The 15,472-nt window shown below is 41.4% G+C and overlaps 4 protein-coding genes across 7 annotated transcripts in view; 2 read left to right on the top strand and 2 right to left on the bottom strand.

Annotated features, from left to right (window-relative positions):
* Positions 1–83: 83 nt before the first annotated feature.
* On the top strand, positions 84–2,879 carry dffb (DNA fragmentation factor, beta polypeptide (caspase-activated DNase)). The gene is made up of 7 exons (XM_072366698.1): positions 84–267; positions 1,018–1,144; positions 1,236–1,421; positions 1,719–1,798; positions 1,899–2,072; positions 2,353–2,453; positions 2,589–2,879. The coding sequence occupies exons 1-7, from the start codon at positions 145–147 to the stop codon at positions 2,836–2,838; spliced, it is 1,041 nt and encodes a 346-aa protein (XP_072222799.1). The 5' UTR covers positions 84–144; the 3' UTR covers positions 2,839–2,879.
* Positions 2,880–3,016: 137 nt separating this feature from the next.
* On the bottom strand, positions 3,017–8,430 carry cunh1orf174 (chromosome unknown C1orf174 homolog). Of its 4 annotated transcripts, none has more exons than XM_072366700.1 (4): positions 8,208–8,430; positions 6,268–6,339; positions 5,696–6,067; positions 3,017–4,808 (listed from the first exon to the last, which is right to left on the bottom strand). In XM_072366700.1, exons 1-4 carry the CDS (start codon positions 8,214–8,216, stop codon positions 4,677–4,679), a joined length of 585 nt encoding a protein of 194 aa, XP_072222801.1. In that variant the 5' UTR covers positions 8,217–8,430; the 3' UTR covers positions 3,017–4,676. The 4 variants fall into 4 exon arrangements, with proteins under 4 accessions (XP_072222801.1, XP_072222803.1, XP_072222800.1 ...); XM_072366702.1 differs by having other exon boundaries at positions 6,286–6,339; positions 8,208–8,429; XM_072366699.1 differs by lacking the exon at positions 8,208–8,430 and having other exon boundaries at positions 6,268–6,970.
* Positions 8,431–9,939: 1,509 nt separating this feature from the next.
* On the top strand, positions 9,940–12,331 carry b3gnt7l (UDP-GlcNAc:betaGal beta-1,3-N-acetylglucosaminyltransferase 7, like). The gene has a single exon (XM_072366514.1). It carries the CDS (start codon positions 10,347–10,349, stop codon positions 11,574–11,576), a length of 1,230 nt encoding a protein of 409 aa, XP_072222615.1. The 5' UTR covers positions 9,940–10,346; the 3' UTR covers positions 11,577–12,331.
* A 207-nt stretch (positions 12,332–12,538) lies between these two features.
* Positions 12,539–15,472, bottom strand: part of cep104 (centrosomal protein 104) — a 33,049-nt gene continuing 30,115 nt past the window's right edge. The window contains exon 22 of the mRNA XM_072366513.1: positions 12,539–14,549. Within this exon, the coding sequence (XP_072222614.1) occupies positions 14,419–14,549 (131 nt within the window). The 3' untranslated portion in view covers positions 12,539–14,418. The remainder of the gene's footprint in view (positions 14,550–15,472) is intronic.

The raw sequence follows: 15,472 nt of genomic DNA, 5'->3' as shown, positions 1-15,472 counted from the left end.
TTTAGTTGCTTTACTCTCTCCACCACTGATCAGACCGTGTATGAAAATTAACCAGTAGGGGGCACCAGAACACCGCCGCGGCGCCTATTCGTCTGAAGAGAAAGAAGAGGAAGGAAGCGGTATGTACAAACTGAGAACAGTACAATGTTCGGACTCTTCGGGAAAAACAAACCTGTGAAAATTAGAGGTTATAGTGGGCACAGAAAGTACGGAGTTGCAGCGAAAGACGTGAAGGAGCTGCTTAAAAAGGGCTGCAAGTTGTTACAGGTGAGCCGTGAATCGCTGTAGTTTTAAACACTTTCCGACAGCGTTTCGTTTTAAATTCCCTTTGAGGTCGTGGCGAAAATGAAAACTGGACCTCGAAATAAAGTTTTTAAACTACATTCATACAATATAAGGAAAATAACAGCGGCTAACAAACAGGAGTTATATAAAGAAGAGTAAGTCATTTCAGACCTACTGTAAATGTAATGTTTTGTACCGTCTGTGAGGATCTCTGAAACCAAAATGACGCGCGAATTTACACATGAAAGGGTTACAAAAAATACATACTCTTTTCAGGTTAATACAACCCATTATAGTTTCAGTGTGTGTTCACCGACTGTGTCCTTATTCAGTTATTTTGCTAGTTTTTTTCCTTCTCCATATTGCCTGCACTACAAAACGTTTTTTGAGAGAATTTAGCTGAATTAAACAGGAAGTAGGACTCCGTAGATTTTTAATATCATGGTCAAGACAGGCAGCATCTTATCATAAGAGGGTGTGCAAGAAAACATACACATTGTACACACACTGATATATACAAATAAGTATGTACATAAAACTCTCTGCAGCTTTTGGAAGGAGGGATCAGACCAAGAAGTAGTTTTGCCAGTGTTTGAGTCGCAGTCAGACGAAGCAAAGCTCATGATTTTAAATGGTTGATTAGTTGGTTGGTTGTAAGAGGGAAGAAAATGAGATCAATGTCAATGTCTGCTTGCGGTTCACTGTAACTTTTTATGTCCTTTACAATTCAAGCTGCCACTTCCTGGTGCACGTGTGTGTTTGTATGAGGATGGGACCATAGTGACAGACGAATTCTTCCCCAGCCTGCTGGATAACGCCGAACTTGTTCTTCTGTCGAAAGAGCAGACATGGACGGGAGGTACATGAAACTAGAATGCATTCGTTCTCCTGGTCATGCAAATGACCCTTTTCTGGCCTATTCTTAACGTCCCTGTACACTTCTTCTCTAGTCGTTTGCGACATCGGTCTGTTACTGAACACAGACCGACATGCTGACAGCCTCATTGAAGCTGCAAAGGGGCTTCTTTCTGATGAGAAATCGTCAAAGAGGCGCAAAATCCTGACCGACCTGCTGCAGAACCTGGAGGACAGGTCTGAGCTGGAGAGCAGAGAGGAGGACGAGGACTGGTTCAACGGTACGTGACATCATTAGGAACTATAGCGTGTCTTTTAGCCTTGTGCCACTGTTATCAAATAACTAAACACGTGCTTATGATGTTCAGTACAGACATTTAATTTAGTTTTGTCTTCTCAAAACCGAAGCGTTTAAGTCTGATGGTTCAAATAATAGCGTGATTTTTGGACTTACCTTGATTAGATGCTTTGAGATTCAAATTGGGCAAAGCTGAAAGCCCCAGAATTCATTATTCGACTTTTGCCATTCAGTATTCAAATATGTGGTTGAGGTTTTTGACAACTGTATTTCCCTACAGGTGTGGATGTTCGATTCAAAACAAAGTCTGCCTACATGAGGTACAATTGTGAAAGCAGGATACGGGGATACATGAAAGAGGTAAAACTCAGAGGCCCGGCGCCATATTTCTCTACACAAACCCGCCTCAGTCTGACATCTGGCGTAACGTGTAACAGTTTAATCTTTTGTCTGTTTTCAGGTTGATGATGCTACGAGAAATGTACAGAAAGCAAAAGTCAAGGCGGAGCTTTTAAAAACATCAAGCAGCCTGCTGGAAATGCTGAAAACTGCCAGGTACAACGGCAGCTACTTTGACAGGACTGACAAGGAGTCCAATCGCCTCTGCACTCGACAAGGATGGTTTACCTGCCAGGTATGACGGGAACAAAAACACAGAGAGGTCTTCCGGATTCAACTGAACAGCAAAAACTAATGCAGACACCATGACTTTTGCAATGTAGCTGGCATGTTAGTGAGATCAGAGGTAAAATCTGTAGAATCTGGATAACTCTGGAAAGTGCTCCAATTATCACATGACTTATGTAATTGTCACACCTTGTCTCAGGTGATTCTTGTAGTTCTTGTACATTTTTACATAACTGGACCTGCTTTTGAAAAACCTCATGGCTTCATCCTCTCTGCTGTCTCCTCAGGGATCATTTGACCAGAAACTGTGCCAGTCGCTCCACTCCATCAACCCCTACGGCAGCCGAGAGAGCAGGATTGTTTTCAGTACTTGGAATCTGGATCACAGGTTGGGCGGGTGCTCGCTGGGCAGGCTTATTTAACAAAACAATCTTTCATTTTGACACTTTTTGCTTAATATTAACCTGTAATGCTCCTGTTCTATATCCTTTGCTTGTCATTCTGTGCCACATGTTATGTGCAGGATTGAGAAGAAGAGGGCAATTATTCCCAGTCTGCTGAGCACACTGCAGAATCACAAGAGCACAGACGTCAATTTGAACTACTTCTACCAGCTGCTGTTTACGAGGGAAAACCTGAAGCTCGTCCACATCGTTTGCCACAAAAAAGGAGCTCACAACCTGCTGTGTGACACCAAGAAGATTTTTAGGACTCCCAGTAATGCGGGAAAAGCAAAACAGAAACCCAAAGTCAAGAAAAGACGTTTGATTTGAATATTTCTTGATGAAAAATTATGTTTGCATTTATTTCTGAGCTGCCAAATTGACACATTTGAGCTTAGAAGTCGTCCAACAAGAACATATGACGAGCAAAGTTTTTTACCTCCAACTTCAATGGCTGCTTTTTGAACCAGAACCCCCCAAAAAAAGCAAAATTTGCACATAAACAAGCTTTCAAATCATGAAAAACATTTATTTCTTGATTATGTTGGCACGCTGACGTAAAATACAAGGATGGATTATGAAGACTCAACAAACACATTCAGTCATAAAGTTGGATACTGTTAGAATATGAAAGGCATTTTGCATAAATAAGGCAGTAAAAATATTTACACCATCTGATTGAATGGTCAGTACAATCAGCTATTTACAAAAAAGTGGGAAAAGCTCTAGTGCACTTACTGTTAAACCTCCAGGTTAGAATACATTTGATTTAGTCAAGATTCTTAACTAATCACTTCCAAACTTATTACAAAAATCAGAAAATCTATACTTTTTCATATCATTGTAAGTTTTTACAAATGTGAACCCAACAGGAACCTTATGAAAGATTATTAGCTGCACTGATGTGTGTGTGTGTGTGTGTATACAGATGTGTTTGATGTTAAAAAGCTGCCAAAACCCTGAACACAACGATGCTGAGGAGGGATTTTAGACACTTGGTGAACATTCATCTCATCTAATAAATGTGTAGTATGAAAATATCTGAGTACAGATGTGCTTTTTTGGTTCATGCTTCAATCCTTCCTCGTTACATTTATGTTGTCTGAAATCAGGTCAAATTGGCACTGGGATGTTTTTACTGGTATGAGATTTGCATAACAAATAAGCACCGATTCTTTTTAACAAACTCTTGGGAGTATCAAAATTTAAAGCCAGCAGTCTTTTGCTTCTCAAACTAGGAATTTTATATGGTTTAATTTGTCAGTGTAAAGCGCTGTGAGCCACGCTCCTGGTAGGATCAGTTATAATAGAGTCGGAGCACAAAAGTTGCTTATTTCATTACTGCATGAAAAATCTTTAGGTATCAGGCCGGGTGTTCTAGGTTGAAAACAACTGCACAAGTTTAACATCGAGCAGTTGCTTTCAGACTCGAACGCCACCGATTCACTTACCGTAAATTCCAGACTACAAGTCGCTACTTTTTTCCCAGGATTTGAGCACCGCGGCTTATAATACGGTGCGGCTAATATATGTTTTTTTTCATGCCGCCAAAAACATTTTGCCTCAAAAAAATTTACGAATAGTTCACAGTGGTCCAATGAAATTGAACGATAAATCAAACACACACTGCTAAATTATTGTAAATCAGTCATTTGTACCCACCCTTGACATGGAAAACAAAGAAATATGATGTAGCTTTTAAATTAAAGGCGATCAATGACTTTTCCCGGTAGGCAACTGACTTTTTTTTTTTTTTTACTGTGCATAAATACTGCAACTGCACAGTATTTGCAGTATTTGTTTATGTTACCATACGGATTTAATTAAAAGTTTAAAAATCCTCACGTATAACATCCTTCTGTGCAAATATCTCATATTACAATGTGGACACCTGCGGTTTATATATCTGTACAAGTACAAAATGGATTTTCTTTTTAAAATTAGAGGGTGCGGCTTGTATTCAGGTGCGCTCTATAGTCCGGAATTTACGGCATGTACTTCTTTGATTCTGCCACAAGAGGTTAATTCTTACCCCCTTCATCACCTTCACTTGTGTTTGAGACTTTAACAGGTGACAAGAGCTGTTGACTGAAGAATCTGGGCAGGTGGTTTCTTTTGGCAATTATTTCCAACTTAGGGAGTCCACCACAGTCATGAGAAAAGTGCTCTTATCTGTCTTCCTGCTGCATGCTGCTGAGGCCCACCTCCTCCTCATCGCTGTCCTCCCTCGCATAGAAGTGCCGCCTCCTGTTTTCTCTTTGGACGCCAGAAGAAGCAGCTGATGGTCTTTGAGGAAAGTCCTGTAGGACATATTGAATTCATTCAAGTAGGCGGTCAGGTTAGCCCACATAAAGTCGTTACAATGAGTAACGAGGACACGAACTCCCCTGTGTTGCTTAGAGTGAATTATCATCATTGAATAAAACAGTTGGCAGCGAGGGTTACATAAGTCTGTTACATAACCTTTGAAAAGGTGTCTGTTGGACAAACAGATTTCAGCTTTGTCCCTGATTTTAGGGAAGCTCTTATACGACCGCTTCAGTTAAAACAAACGTTTGCCAGCATGTTTGTTCAGTTGAACCTAATACAAACTGTGCGTACGTGTCAACAATGCCGAAAAGACAGAGTATTATTTGGAGCTTTAGTCAGATCAGGGTTTATTCTTTCACATCTTGTTTACTTTGTCAGAACTTGGAAGTGACTTTACTGAAGCATTTACCCAAAAGGAGAACATTACAGATACATCTACGGTTTGTTGAAGCTTCAACATTTGCTTGTAAAAGAATAAAATGTCAGTTTAATGATGTTGAGTTTGAAAATGCATCGTTTCAGCTCGACTGTTGTCAAAACAAACTCCAGGTCCACCTACTTACTGATAAGAGCGGCAAAGTCTGTGTGGTGCCATTAAAGTTATCCAAAGATAAAACATTTACTTGACAACAAACGTGGTCTTACCTAAACGGCTGCAAATTGAGCCAATTGTTAGTATGAATTCAGTATTCTTCATATTACTATTGCATGGAGCTGAATTTCTGACGTTTTAAAAGTCAAAGGTTTATATGAAGTGCCGACACATGATGTTATCTCTGAGTGAGGGCGCTATCACAACTGAAAATGTGCTTTAAGCACCGTCATCCTCATTCAGTCACGGTTATCGCAGTTGTAGAGAAAAACTAAAATACCTCACCTGAACAATATCCAAGTTTCCGAAGAACTGCTCCACAGGAAGTATCTGATTACTGTCATCATCTGGGAATAAGATTTTACTTGTTTCCTCACAGTCCATAGTCTCAGGCTCCTGTTTGTCCCAATTGCCGTTTGCTCTGCAGCTGTCGTCAAACTCCTGCTCCATCCTCAGCTTGTTCTCTTTACCCTCCTGTCCTTCAAGCTCTGGTGATGCAGAGCATCTCCTCCTGCCGGCAGACTGGTGGCATTCACAGCTGATCCGAGAGAGTCTCTCCACAGGATCGGATGCTTTGCTGGACCCCACCGCTGAATTCCCCTCGGCTGCTGAGTGAGTCCTCTGACTTCTCAGACATTTCCTCCCTGAAGTAGAAACCTGTGACACAAAGTTAAAGAGCTCCATTGAACTACAGGGAGTCTAAACGGTGTGTCCTCTACAGCCCTTGAATGTCTAGCAGGTCACATCTGTCTGTATTAGCAAGAATAGCAATTTTTCACAATGACATCGTTGTTTAAAAACAGCAGATCATAGCTGGTGGCTGTCCATCTTCTTTATAAGCTGTTGTCTCACAAAACCTTTCTGGAGCTTCTGACCTGAGAGCTGCTTTTCCTCTTCCTGGGCTTCAAGTCATCAAGTTGCTCAGGCATCTGAAAAAGCAACATTGCGTGGTTTGTTTAATCCCTCGTGGCAAAGCTTCACTACAGTGACCAGTCAGTGAAAAGAGCCGTTTCAGTCAGCTGAGGGGCAGCTGTCATAATACCAGCAGTTCTCAGGCTCCTGCTAAGCAGCTATTTATTTAACAGAGCCTTCCAGCTCAGTACAGGAGTGGATTAACTTCAATTTATTAGGCAGTTTTTCCCATGGGAGCCTGCTTTCAAACTGAGCTTGGTCCATATTTACCCACATGTCACTTCCTTTTTCAGTGCGAGCATTTTACTGGAAAAGGTGAACACCAGCAAACAGACGAAGCTCTCAATTCTGCATCCGAATAACCAACTGTCATGTTTCAGCTCTGATGCTGCTAAAACGCTCTGAGCACACACAAAATAATGACATACATACTGGTTATAAACTTTATTTGTCAAAAGCAGTGGAAAATATGTGCAAGGTTAAGACAAATCAGTGATTTACAGATACATTAAAAGCTGGCTGAAAAGCAGTCGGTAACAGGCTTAAAGCGACTGGAAACATAGATGGTGGTTTTCAAGCAGATTTATAATATTTATAATACACTGAGATCTATCAACATGTGGTGGATGAGACTCACTTTCAGCCAAATATTTTTCCAAGAACATGTTGACATTTTTGAGATCACCCTTGTATCTCTGCGATAAAAACTTAAAGAAAAAACGCTGGGTTAGGACACAGCCTGATTGTTAAAGTTTTTTTTATTTTCCGTGTTATTATTGTTCTAAAGACATGCGATCTTGAAAAAGCTCAACAGAATCTCAGCCCAAAACAAGCTAAAACAGAAAGTGAAACCTCACTTGGAGCACTTCAAACATCCATTTAATCCCTTTGTTTTGGACAGAAAAGAGCAATGTATACAACAGTCTAATCACTGCCTTCCAGTGAAAAGTCCAGTTCATGTAGAAACTAGTTTTTCTCCTGGCAGAGGATCCCCTGACCCCCTCATGGAGCTTTGCATTTTAGCTTCTTATCTAAAACAAAACGTGTCCATGATAATATTTTTACAAACTAAGTAAAGAAAGGTTTTTGTCAGGAATATATCACCAATAGGAAGTTTTCATGGTTTACTTTACTTCTTCTACTACAGGAAAGCTCTAGACTAACCAGACTTAATCCATGAAAAGGGATTATTTTACCTTTAACGGTTTTTTCCTATTTTTTCCTCCTTTCTCTTCCTCGTGCAACTAGTTTTGTCCAAATTTGAGACAATAAATCTTACTTTAAAAGCTTTAATTTGAACAAAAACTGAACAATGAAACGCATCCAGTCTGCATGACATTTTCAGAAGGACCATAAATCGAGGTGAAAGGAAGGAGAGGACAGCAGCACCTCAGGATTTCCTGTTTAAAGTGTACCGGCTTTTGTGGGGTGTTTTTTTTTTTCTTTTTTCTTTTTCCAACTCATTTCTGGGCTGAAACCACAACAACGCCCCCTTTATCTGCTGGCCAAACTCCTCCAAAGATAACGCCAATTCAGTATCACGTTACAATCTTCCAGTAAACTCTGAAATTGAATTCCACCAAGGACACACTGGTGCAGTAATGTGGCTAATTTAGCTTTCGCCTACACACAAGATAATAAACGAACATCGTCTGTAAACCATAAAGGGCTGCGTTTTATTCCAGCATTGCCTACCGTTTAAATTTCACCAACATGGAGATTGCAGAAAGCGCTAAATGTGTCACTGGTAACAGCTAAACACCGCCGAATACTCCATGTCTACATTTAAGCTACAGGCTAATGGGTCAAACTTGACAGGCACGAGCCACCAATTAAATTACGTAACAACGTGCCGCATAGTTCACTCGATCAGTTGCTGACGTACCTTGAGCATCTGTCGCCGGCGTATTTCCGTTTCAACTCTCCGGTTAGTTTGTTTCTTCTGTTTCCAGTCGACTAGCTTTGGCTAGCTGCGGACGAGACGGGTAATTTACGATGTGTAGCGGCGGCGCTGCCTCTGCTCTGCTCTGCTTGTCTGAGTCCGATCCGCCGCCTCCTCCTCTGTGTAGTTCCTGCAGTGAGGTTCAGTCGGAGGTCACAGCGTCCCTGTCCCGTCACCACCCGTCAGTTCACCTCACGCTAACGTCACCAACGACAGCCAACCGCCTGCATCTTCTGCATACAAATTACATTTGTCACCAGTCAGCTACATGTAACTGTGGCTGTTTTTCGTCGTGGTTTAAGTTTTGGAAATTGAATTACTCTGACAACATTTTCATTGATTTCCTATTCAAATATTGAGGCCTTTTCCACTTTTACACCCTCTCAAAATGTTCTGTCTTTCTTTGAAATGATGACATTAAGCTGATAATAACGTAGTCCTAATGTTTACGTCATTTACACTCATAAACACGTTATATAAATGTGTAAGAAGGGTAAAAGGGTGATTTACATCGGAAGTTGGGGTTTGGTGTCATGTGAGGTCGCAGAAATGGAGGGTAGGGCACAAATAAACTGTAATTACCCTAAACGTCCACACGAGGACGCCAGAAGATCGTTAATGCGTGATTTATGTTGATGACGGTGTATCACATGAAGCCGGTGTGCTTCATTTACGCTCCTGTGAATATATCCGAAGTATTCGTCACGCTAAAAACAAAGAGTTTTCTGCTTGTCAGACCCTTCAAAACATGCAACACAACGAACAAAGCGCTTATGAGGTCAGCAGCTAAAACACAAAATAAAAATACATTTCACACAATAAAAACTGTGAAATAGACACAAAACACGAAAGGAAAACAAATTTCAGATAAATAAAAAAAATGTCAAAAAGTGACTTTTTAAATAAAACCACAAAACATCCCACACAGAAAACTATTTTAAAAAAAGAAAAATATTTCACAAAATTCAACAACAAAAGTTTTTTTGTTGTTGCATTTTTTTGTTAAAGTTATTGCATCAAGCTGCGATATTGTTTTTTCTAACATCTTTTAAAATACTTTCAAAGTTTATTTCTGAAATCTTGTGTTGTCTGATTAGTGTTTAGTCTAATGCTTGTTTTTTTTTTCTTCTTTGTTTTTGTGTTTTGCACTTCGGGGCCTCTGTATCCATCGGACCTCCGATAAAATATCAAAAGAACACATAACTTTAAGATAGAGGTTTTGATTATTATCGCACATCGACGTCAGGGGACATTTGATCTGGTCCCAAAATCATCCTGGAGCGTGACAAGGACCCCGGAAAAGGAAGGAAGAGATCAGAGGAATGGTCTGAACATCTTCAGTCAGTCAGGATTACACACAGAGACCGAAAATTAAGATATCAACGGTTAAGTTAACCACTTTGGGACAACTAATCAGCCTAGTAACTTGAAGCAATTGTGTCCAACAGTGAAGAATTTGTGCTGCTTTAAAGCCAAAGAGGCTCCTGAATTGTTGAATAAAATCATACACACTAAATCTTAGTTGGAAACCCTCATCGTTTTACCTTTCCACTGTCCTGTGAGCCAGAAGCATCATCCGTGTCTTTACCCGCTGTCATATACGCGGGGTCATGTGAGCTATGATATCACAATGGTCAAAAGAGACGCGCGTAGATCCACTGAAACATATAAAACTCAATGGTGGCGGACACCTGATGAGTGTGAGAAACGGGAAACCTGCTGGTCTCAGATCGGATCATCAGGGGGTGGAGATATTTGAGGAGGTTGGGGTGAGGCGGTGTTATCGTGCAGCAGGTCTCCAGTCTGTTTGAAGACGAAGGGCAGTGAGGAGGTCCGGGGGCAGACAGGGAACCATGTATCGTTTTCTCGCCACAAGAAGTGATGTGTGACAACATTACAACATTAAGCGCCGTCATGGGCTAAAGTGGCCCCCAGAAGGAGCGGTTTCAGTCAGCCCGGGACGCAATCTGTCTGCATGAAGAGGGACGGAGGTGGTGGGCTCCACTGGGACTCAAATTTGTGAAACACTATGAAGGCAGAACGTCCCGCATCTGAGGGTCCCGGGGCGCCAGAGTGACAGCCATGGATCACTTTTTTCGGAGAAAGCGGGGCGGTTTGCTGAAGTCCCTGATAAGTCTGTCTTTGGTGTTTGCATCGTTTCTGATGATCCACAAGCTGAAACTGTCAGAGAAAGACGCAGCTAAACACACGAGGGATGCGAGCTGGTGCGGCTCAGAGTGTTTTTCATTCAAGAAGGGAGGCGTGAAAACTAGTTGGTGGAGAGAGGAGTCTCCGGTGCCGGGAAACGAGCTGAACTCGCAGCGGGTGTCCAACGGTACGCCGGCGTCCTGGGATGCGCAGGTTCTCAACTGCAGCGAAGACGCGTCGGTGAAGAACCAGGACTGGTTCCGGCGGCTGGACCCAAGATTCCATCAGTTTGTTCTGCACAGACACTGTAGGTACTTCCCAATGCTCATCAACCACCCCGAGAAATGCGCGGACGGAGAGGTGCACCTCCTCATGGTGATCAAGTCCGTCATTGAGCAGCACGACCGGCGGGAGGCTGTGCGCAAAACCTGGGGCAAGGAGCTCACCGCGGATGGAAAGAAAATCAGAACTTTATTTCTACTGGGAACCCCGACCACTGGCAAAGACACGAAAAACCTCCAGAAACTGATCGAGTACGAGGACCTGATCTATAAAGACATCCTGCAGTGGGACTTCATGGACACCTTCTTCAACTTGACCCTGAAAGAGGTTAACTTTCTTAAATGGTTCGATATCTACTGCCCAGGCGTGCAGTTTATATTTAAAGGAGATGATGACGTGTTTGTGAACACACACAACCTGCTGGAGCTCATCGGCTTCAAAGTGGACGATCGCAAAGAGGCCAACTTATTCGTAGGGGACACTATCTCCAAGGCTATCCCCATCCGAAACCGACAGAGCAAATACTTCATTCCCAAAGAGCTGTACGATAAGCCATACCCGCCGTATGTCGGAGGTGGGGGGTTTCTGATGTCCTCCCAGTTGGCCAGGAAGCTCTACGTGACCTCCGAGGACCTGGAGCTGTACCCCATCGATGATGTGTTTTTGGGGATGTGCCTGAAGAAGCTTAATGTGGCCCCAGAGATGCACCCGGGCTTCAGGACATTTGGCATCACGAGACACAGGGTGAGTCCCATGAACAGGGAGCCCTGCTTTTACAAAGACCTCATCGTGGTGCACAAACTTAACGCGCAGGAGCTGCTCAGGATGTGGAGCGTGGTGAACAACAAGGAACTGGTCTGCGCGCTAAGGACCTCCATATGACGGACAGTTTGTCCAGACTAAATATGTTTAAAGAAAAAAAAAAAAAAAGCTGAACTCAAAAAACGGACTTTTTCATTGATTAAGGCATTTCAACGAATCTGCTGCGACTTATGAGTGTTTTCGTTCAAAGAGCGTTTGATTTTCACTGAAATTTCCCACACAATTTGAATGGTCTGTTTGTCAGATAAACGGTTGTGGATGTTATTGCTGTAGGCTGGTCAACGAATGTTTCCGTGTTTCCTGCTTCTCTGAGTTTTCGTTTCGTGAAACCACTACAGCTCCAAATTGTCAATGAACACAAGGAGGCTTTCAGAATTTCAGAAGCTTGGTGCCATTTGAAACCCTGTTGTGTTGCTCTTAAATCCTGCAGTTCAATTGCATACCTCATTGTTTGAGCGTGTGATTGTGCAAGTTCGAACAAGACTTGACGTTTTCTATACCTGGAGTTGCCCTGAAGCAATGCATACTTTTCTGATTTCAGAATATGATTGTCTGCGGGTGGTGGTGGCGGGGGGGGGATTGATTACAGCACACAACAAACAGCATTTGTAATTACGTGATTATTCTACAAAGTACTATGAAATTGTCAAAAAAAAAATCCATTGATTGAGTTTTTCTAATATATTGGTTATTATATTTTTTACTGGACTGACTATGTATGATTTACATAGACAGGCCTAAAACCAAAGAAACTAAGGTTGTAAAACTGCAGATTTGTGCATTATAGTGTAAATAAAAATGGAATATCTCAGTCATCTTTGTAAATACACAATGACTGCTAAAGTGTTTGATTACCAGCCATGTTTGAGCATTATTTTGGGAAAGAATCGACATCTTTTCCAGGTCTCAACCTCTATTGTCAAGTATAACTCTGTCTTTCCTTTTTCACATCAAGTGCCGACTACAGGAGGCGCGCGCTCTGATGAAAGCTAACGGTGACATTTTCTCATGAGAATCAGCATCTTGAACTTTCATTTTAATGCGGCTTTATTGTACAAATACAAACACATTTGCAGGAAAACAAAAAGCCATATGACTCCATAATGCAAAAATACTGACCGTAGTGCACATAAGCCACCATAAAAATACACTGTTGCAATCTCCGTTTAGAAGCACAGTTCAGCCAACATAATGGTCAGTTAGGAACCAAATCACATCTGTCCACATCTGTTGAATTCTCCCTTTACTGTCAACCTTTGAAGCCAGCAGAGAAACCGCTTCATGCGGTCTTATCTTTAAAAACATGAAAGAGTGAATACAGCTCAGACTGTATAACATGTGACTCATTTGTTTGGTCATTCTCTCATCAACACATTACAATCAACCTTTTCACAACACTGCACAACAACCGAAGGATTAAAATGATAGAGATAACTATAAATCTGGTAAGAGAGTGGGTGGTTATGAATCTTTAATGTCTGTGTTCAGCTACTGAAGCGCTCCGAGCTGCTGGGGTTTGTCCACTTCTTTTGAGACAAATCCTTGTGTACATGTGGTACATTCACCTCCATTCCTTTCATCATTCTTACCTGAATGATTCTTTGAAACTTTGAAGCTCTCAAATTGACTCAAGATTGTCAGTAGGAATGAATCAGGCACAGAAATACTGACTGTCCTCTTCAGATATACAAACATCAAACTTTTGGCAGTGCTATTTCATTCCCTGCATACATTTTAAGACAAGCCAAGAAAGGACACATAAGCGGACGGCTAACCGTGAAGCCGACAACAAAGCCACACTCAGGTTGTCAACGGCTTTAGGACTCGACTGTTGCCAAGGAGTAAAGATTTCTGCTTGTAACTAAACCTTGACCTCATCCTTCCTCTTATTATTGCCTCTTCAAGGAGAGCTGTGTTATTAAGTGCCATTGTCTTCTTTAAAGATGAGGTGATTGATTGCCCTATTTAATGATCCAACGCTGGTTTTCCATGGAAAGCTGTTCTACCTATTCATCCTGTTTAGACTGAGCCTACAAATGTGAGGACTTTTGTTTTCCAGAGTGATGAATGTAAGATTCCCATTTGACTCTAAACAGACCGATCCTTGTGTCTGCAGCAGCAGCACTGGATAACCTCGCATTAACTTAAAGGGAACAAACTGTACACATAAATGTTCGTTACTGAGTTGTGAAAACAATTGGCCCTGACCATGTGAGAGCGACGTCTGCACGGAGATGCATTTTGTAACATGAGTATTTGACCAGATATACAGGCTGTCGTGAGAAGATGCCACCGGTTTCATTCTCAAAACATGCAGGGTCAAGCACTTTTAAATCATGACCAATACTTGGGACTAAAAGTCAGTAAATCTTTGCCATAGTTGCTTTATTTTCTTTAAGAATCTTTTCTAATTAAAAATAAATATATTATCTATCTCTTGTACGTCTCCTAAACTTAAAAGCGGTACAAAAACGACCACTTTAGGCAGCATAACTCCCCTCTACAGAGGCTACAAACGGCAGTAAGCATTGTGAAAAATTAGAGGCTAAAACTCCAGAAGCCTTGTAAGCAGATATCCAGCACACAGAGAGCTCATGTTTACTGGCCTTACAAGAGTGTGAAGCAAGAGCCAGGATGTATAGGCAAGATAGACAATTTTTATATTATATGAGCGAACTCTGACCCAACAGGTGATTCTACAACTGTACGCATGATGATCCTTTTTCATGGCTTCAATAAAAATGGTTATGGCTTTAAATATAGTACAAACTGTACTATGTTTCCATCATGTGTTTTATAATAAAAGTGCTGACATGCAGGAATAAAAAAACAGGAAATGTGGATATGTGTGTGGTTGTTTGTTGGTTTTCATTTCCTCGTATGGGACTGTGACGAACCAGCTTCAACGCTTTCCTGCCGTAAATCTTCCGGTCAGAGGCGCCAGGGATGGGATCCGGCTGCCCCTGCCCATGGGCCTGGTTCTGGCTCCTGCTGACCACGCCTGCTTCAGCTTGGCTCCTCCAACAGCCCTGCCTGGACACACAGAAAGACTCACAAACTTTGATTCTTACTGTAAGGAAAACGAACCCTTCCGTTTTTGTGTGCAGTTTTTCACATAAGAAGCAGCCAGCATTGCCCGAGATGCTAGTATAAACAGGAAGGTTCTGTGATGTATGCAGCTTGTGATGATATGACTACATGCCACGAGTCCGTGTCCTTTAATTATGTGCTGTGAGGTCTTTGCTGCCCTATCATGACTAAACAGACAACAGGGCCATAGAAAAAAGTGTAGAAATAATTGACTCAGTGATATTGCCGCTCCCAAATACTTAATGACATGTAAAAGTCCCGCATGCAAACTTACTCTGACCTGTGCATTATACTGTACTACTTGATATGATAGTAACAATAGATGAAATAATACAGCTTTCAAAGACGTGGAACTGCTGTATATGTTTAAAGTAAAGACAAACTGTGTGCCAATAGAATTAGTCATGCCATGATATCGAACATAAATTATGAAAACAAATTGATACACTCTGTTGTTGTTAGAGAATGTGGATGAACACCATCCCTGTTGACAAAATAAACATAAAGTGAACATATGTCAACATAACCTGAGGAGAAAAAAAATATATATATATATATATATATATATAAATGAATATAAATAAAAAATATACATAAATAACCTTTGATCTAACTGACAACACCATAAATCACTGAGCATCAGAGTACTGAAAATATTTACACAAGATATCCCTTAACAAACCACTGGGCATCTGGCGGGATTAAAAAACACCTTATGTACAAAAATCTTCATTACACTATCCTTTAAATAAATTCTGGCACTATTCTGTCCATTTTATGTGCTGACGAAGACAGCTGTAGTGGAAAAGTGACAACACAACATTTTACCAATAAGCACAGACACTTTCTACTGCTCTAACACTACA

The sequence above is a fragment of the Leuresthes tenuis genome, unplaced genomic scaffold (genome assembly GCF_036924035.1).
Source record: "Leuresthes tenuis unplaced genomic scaffold, fLeuTen1.0.hap1 SCAF_16, whole genome shotgun sequence".
Taxonomy (NCBI): Eukaryota; Metazoa; Chordata; class Actinopteri; order Atheriniformes; family Atherinopsidae; genus Leuresthes; species Leuresthes tenuis.
This window is presented reverse-complemented; position numbering and strand designations above follow the sequence as displayed.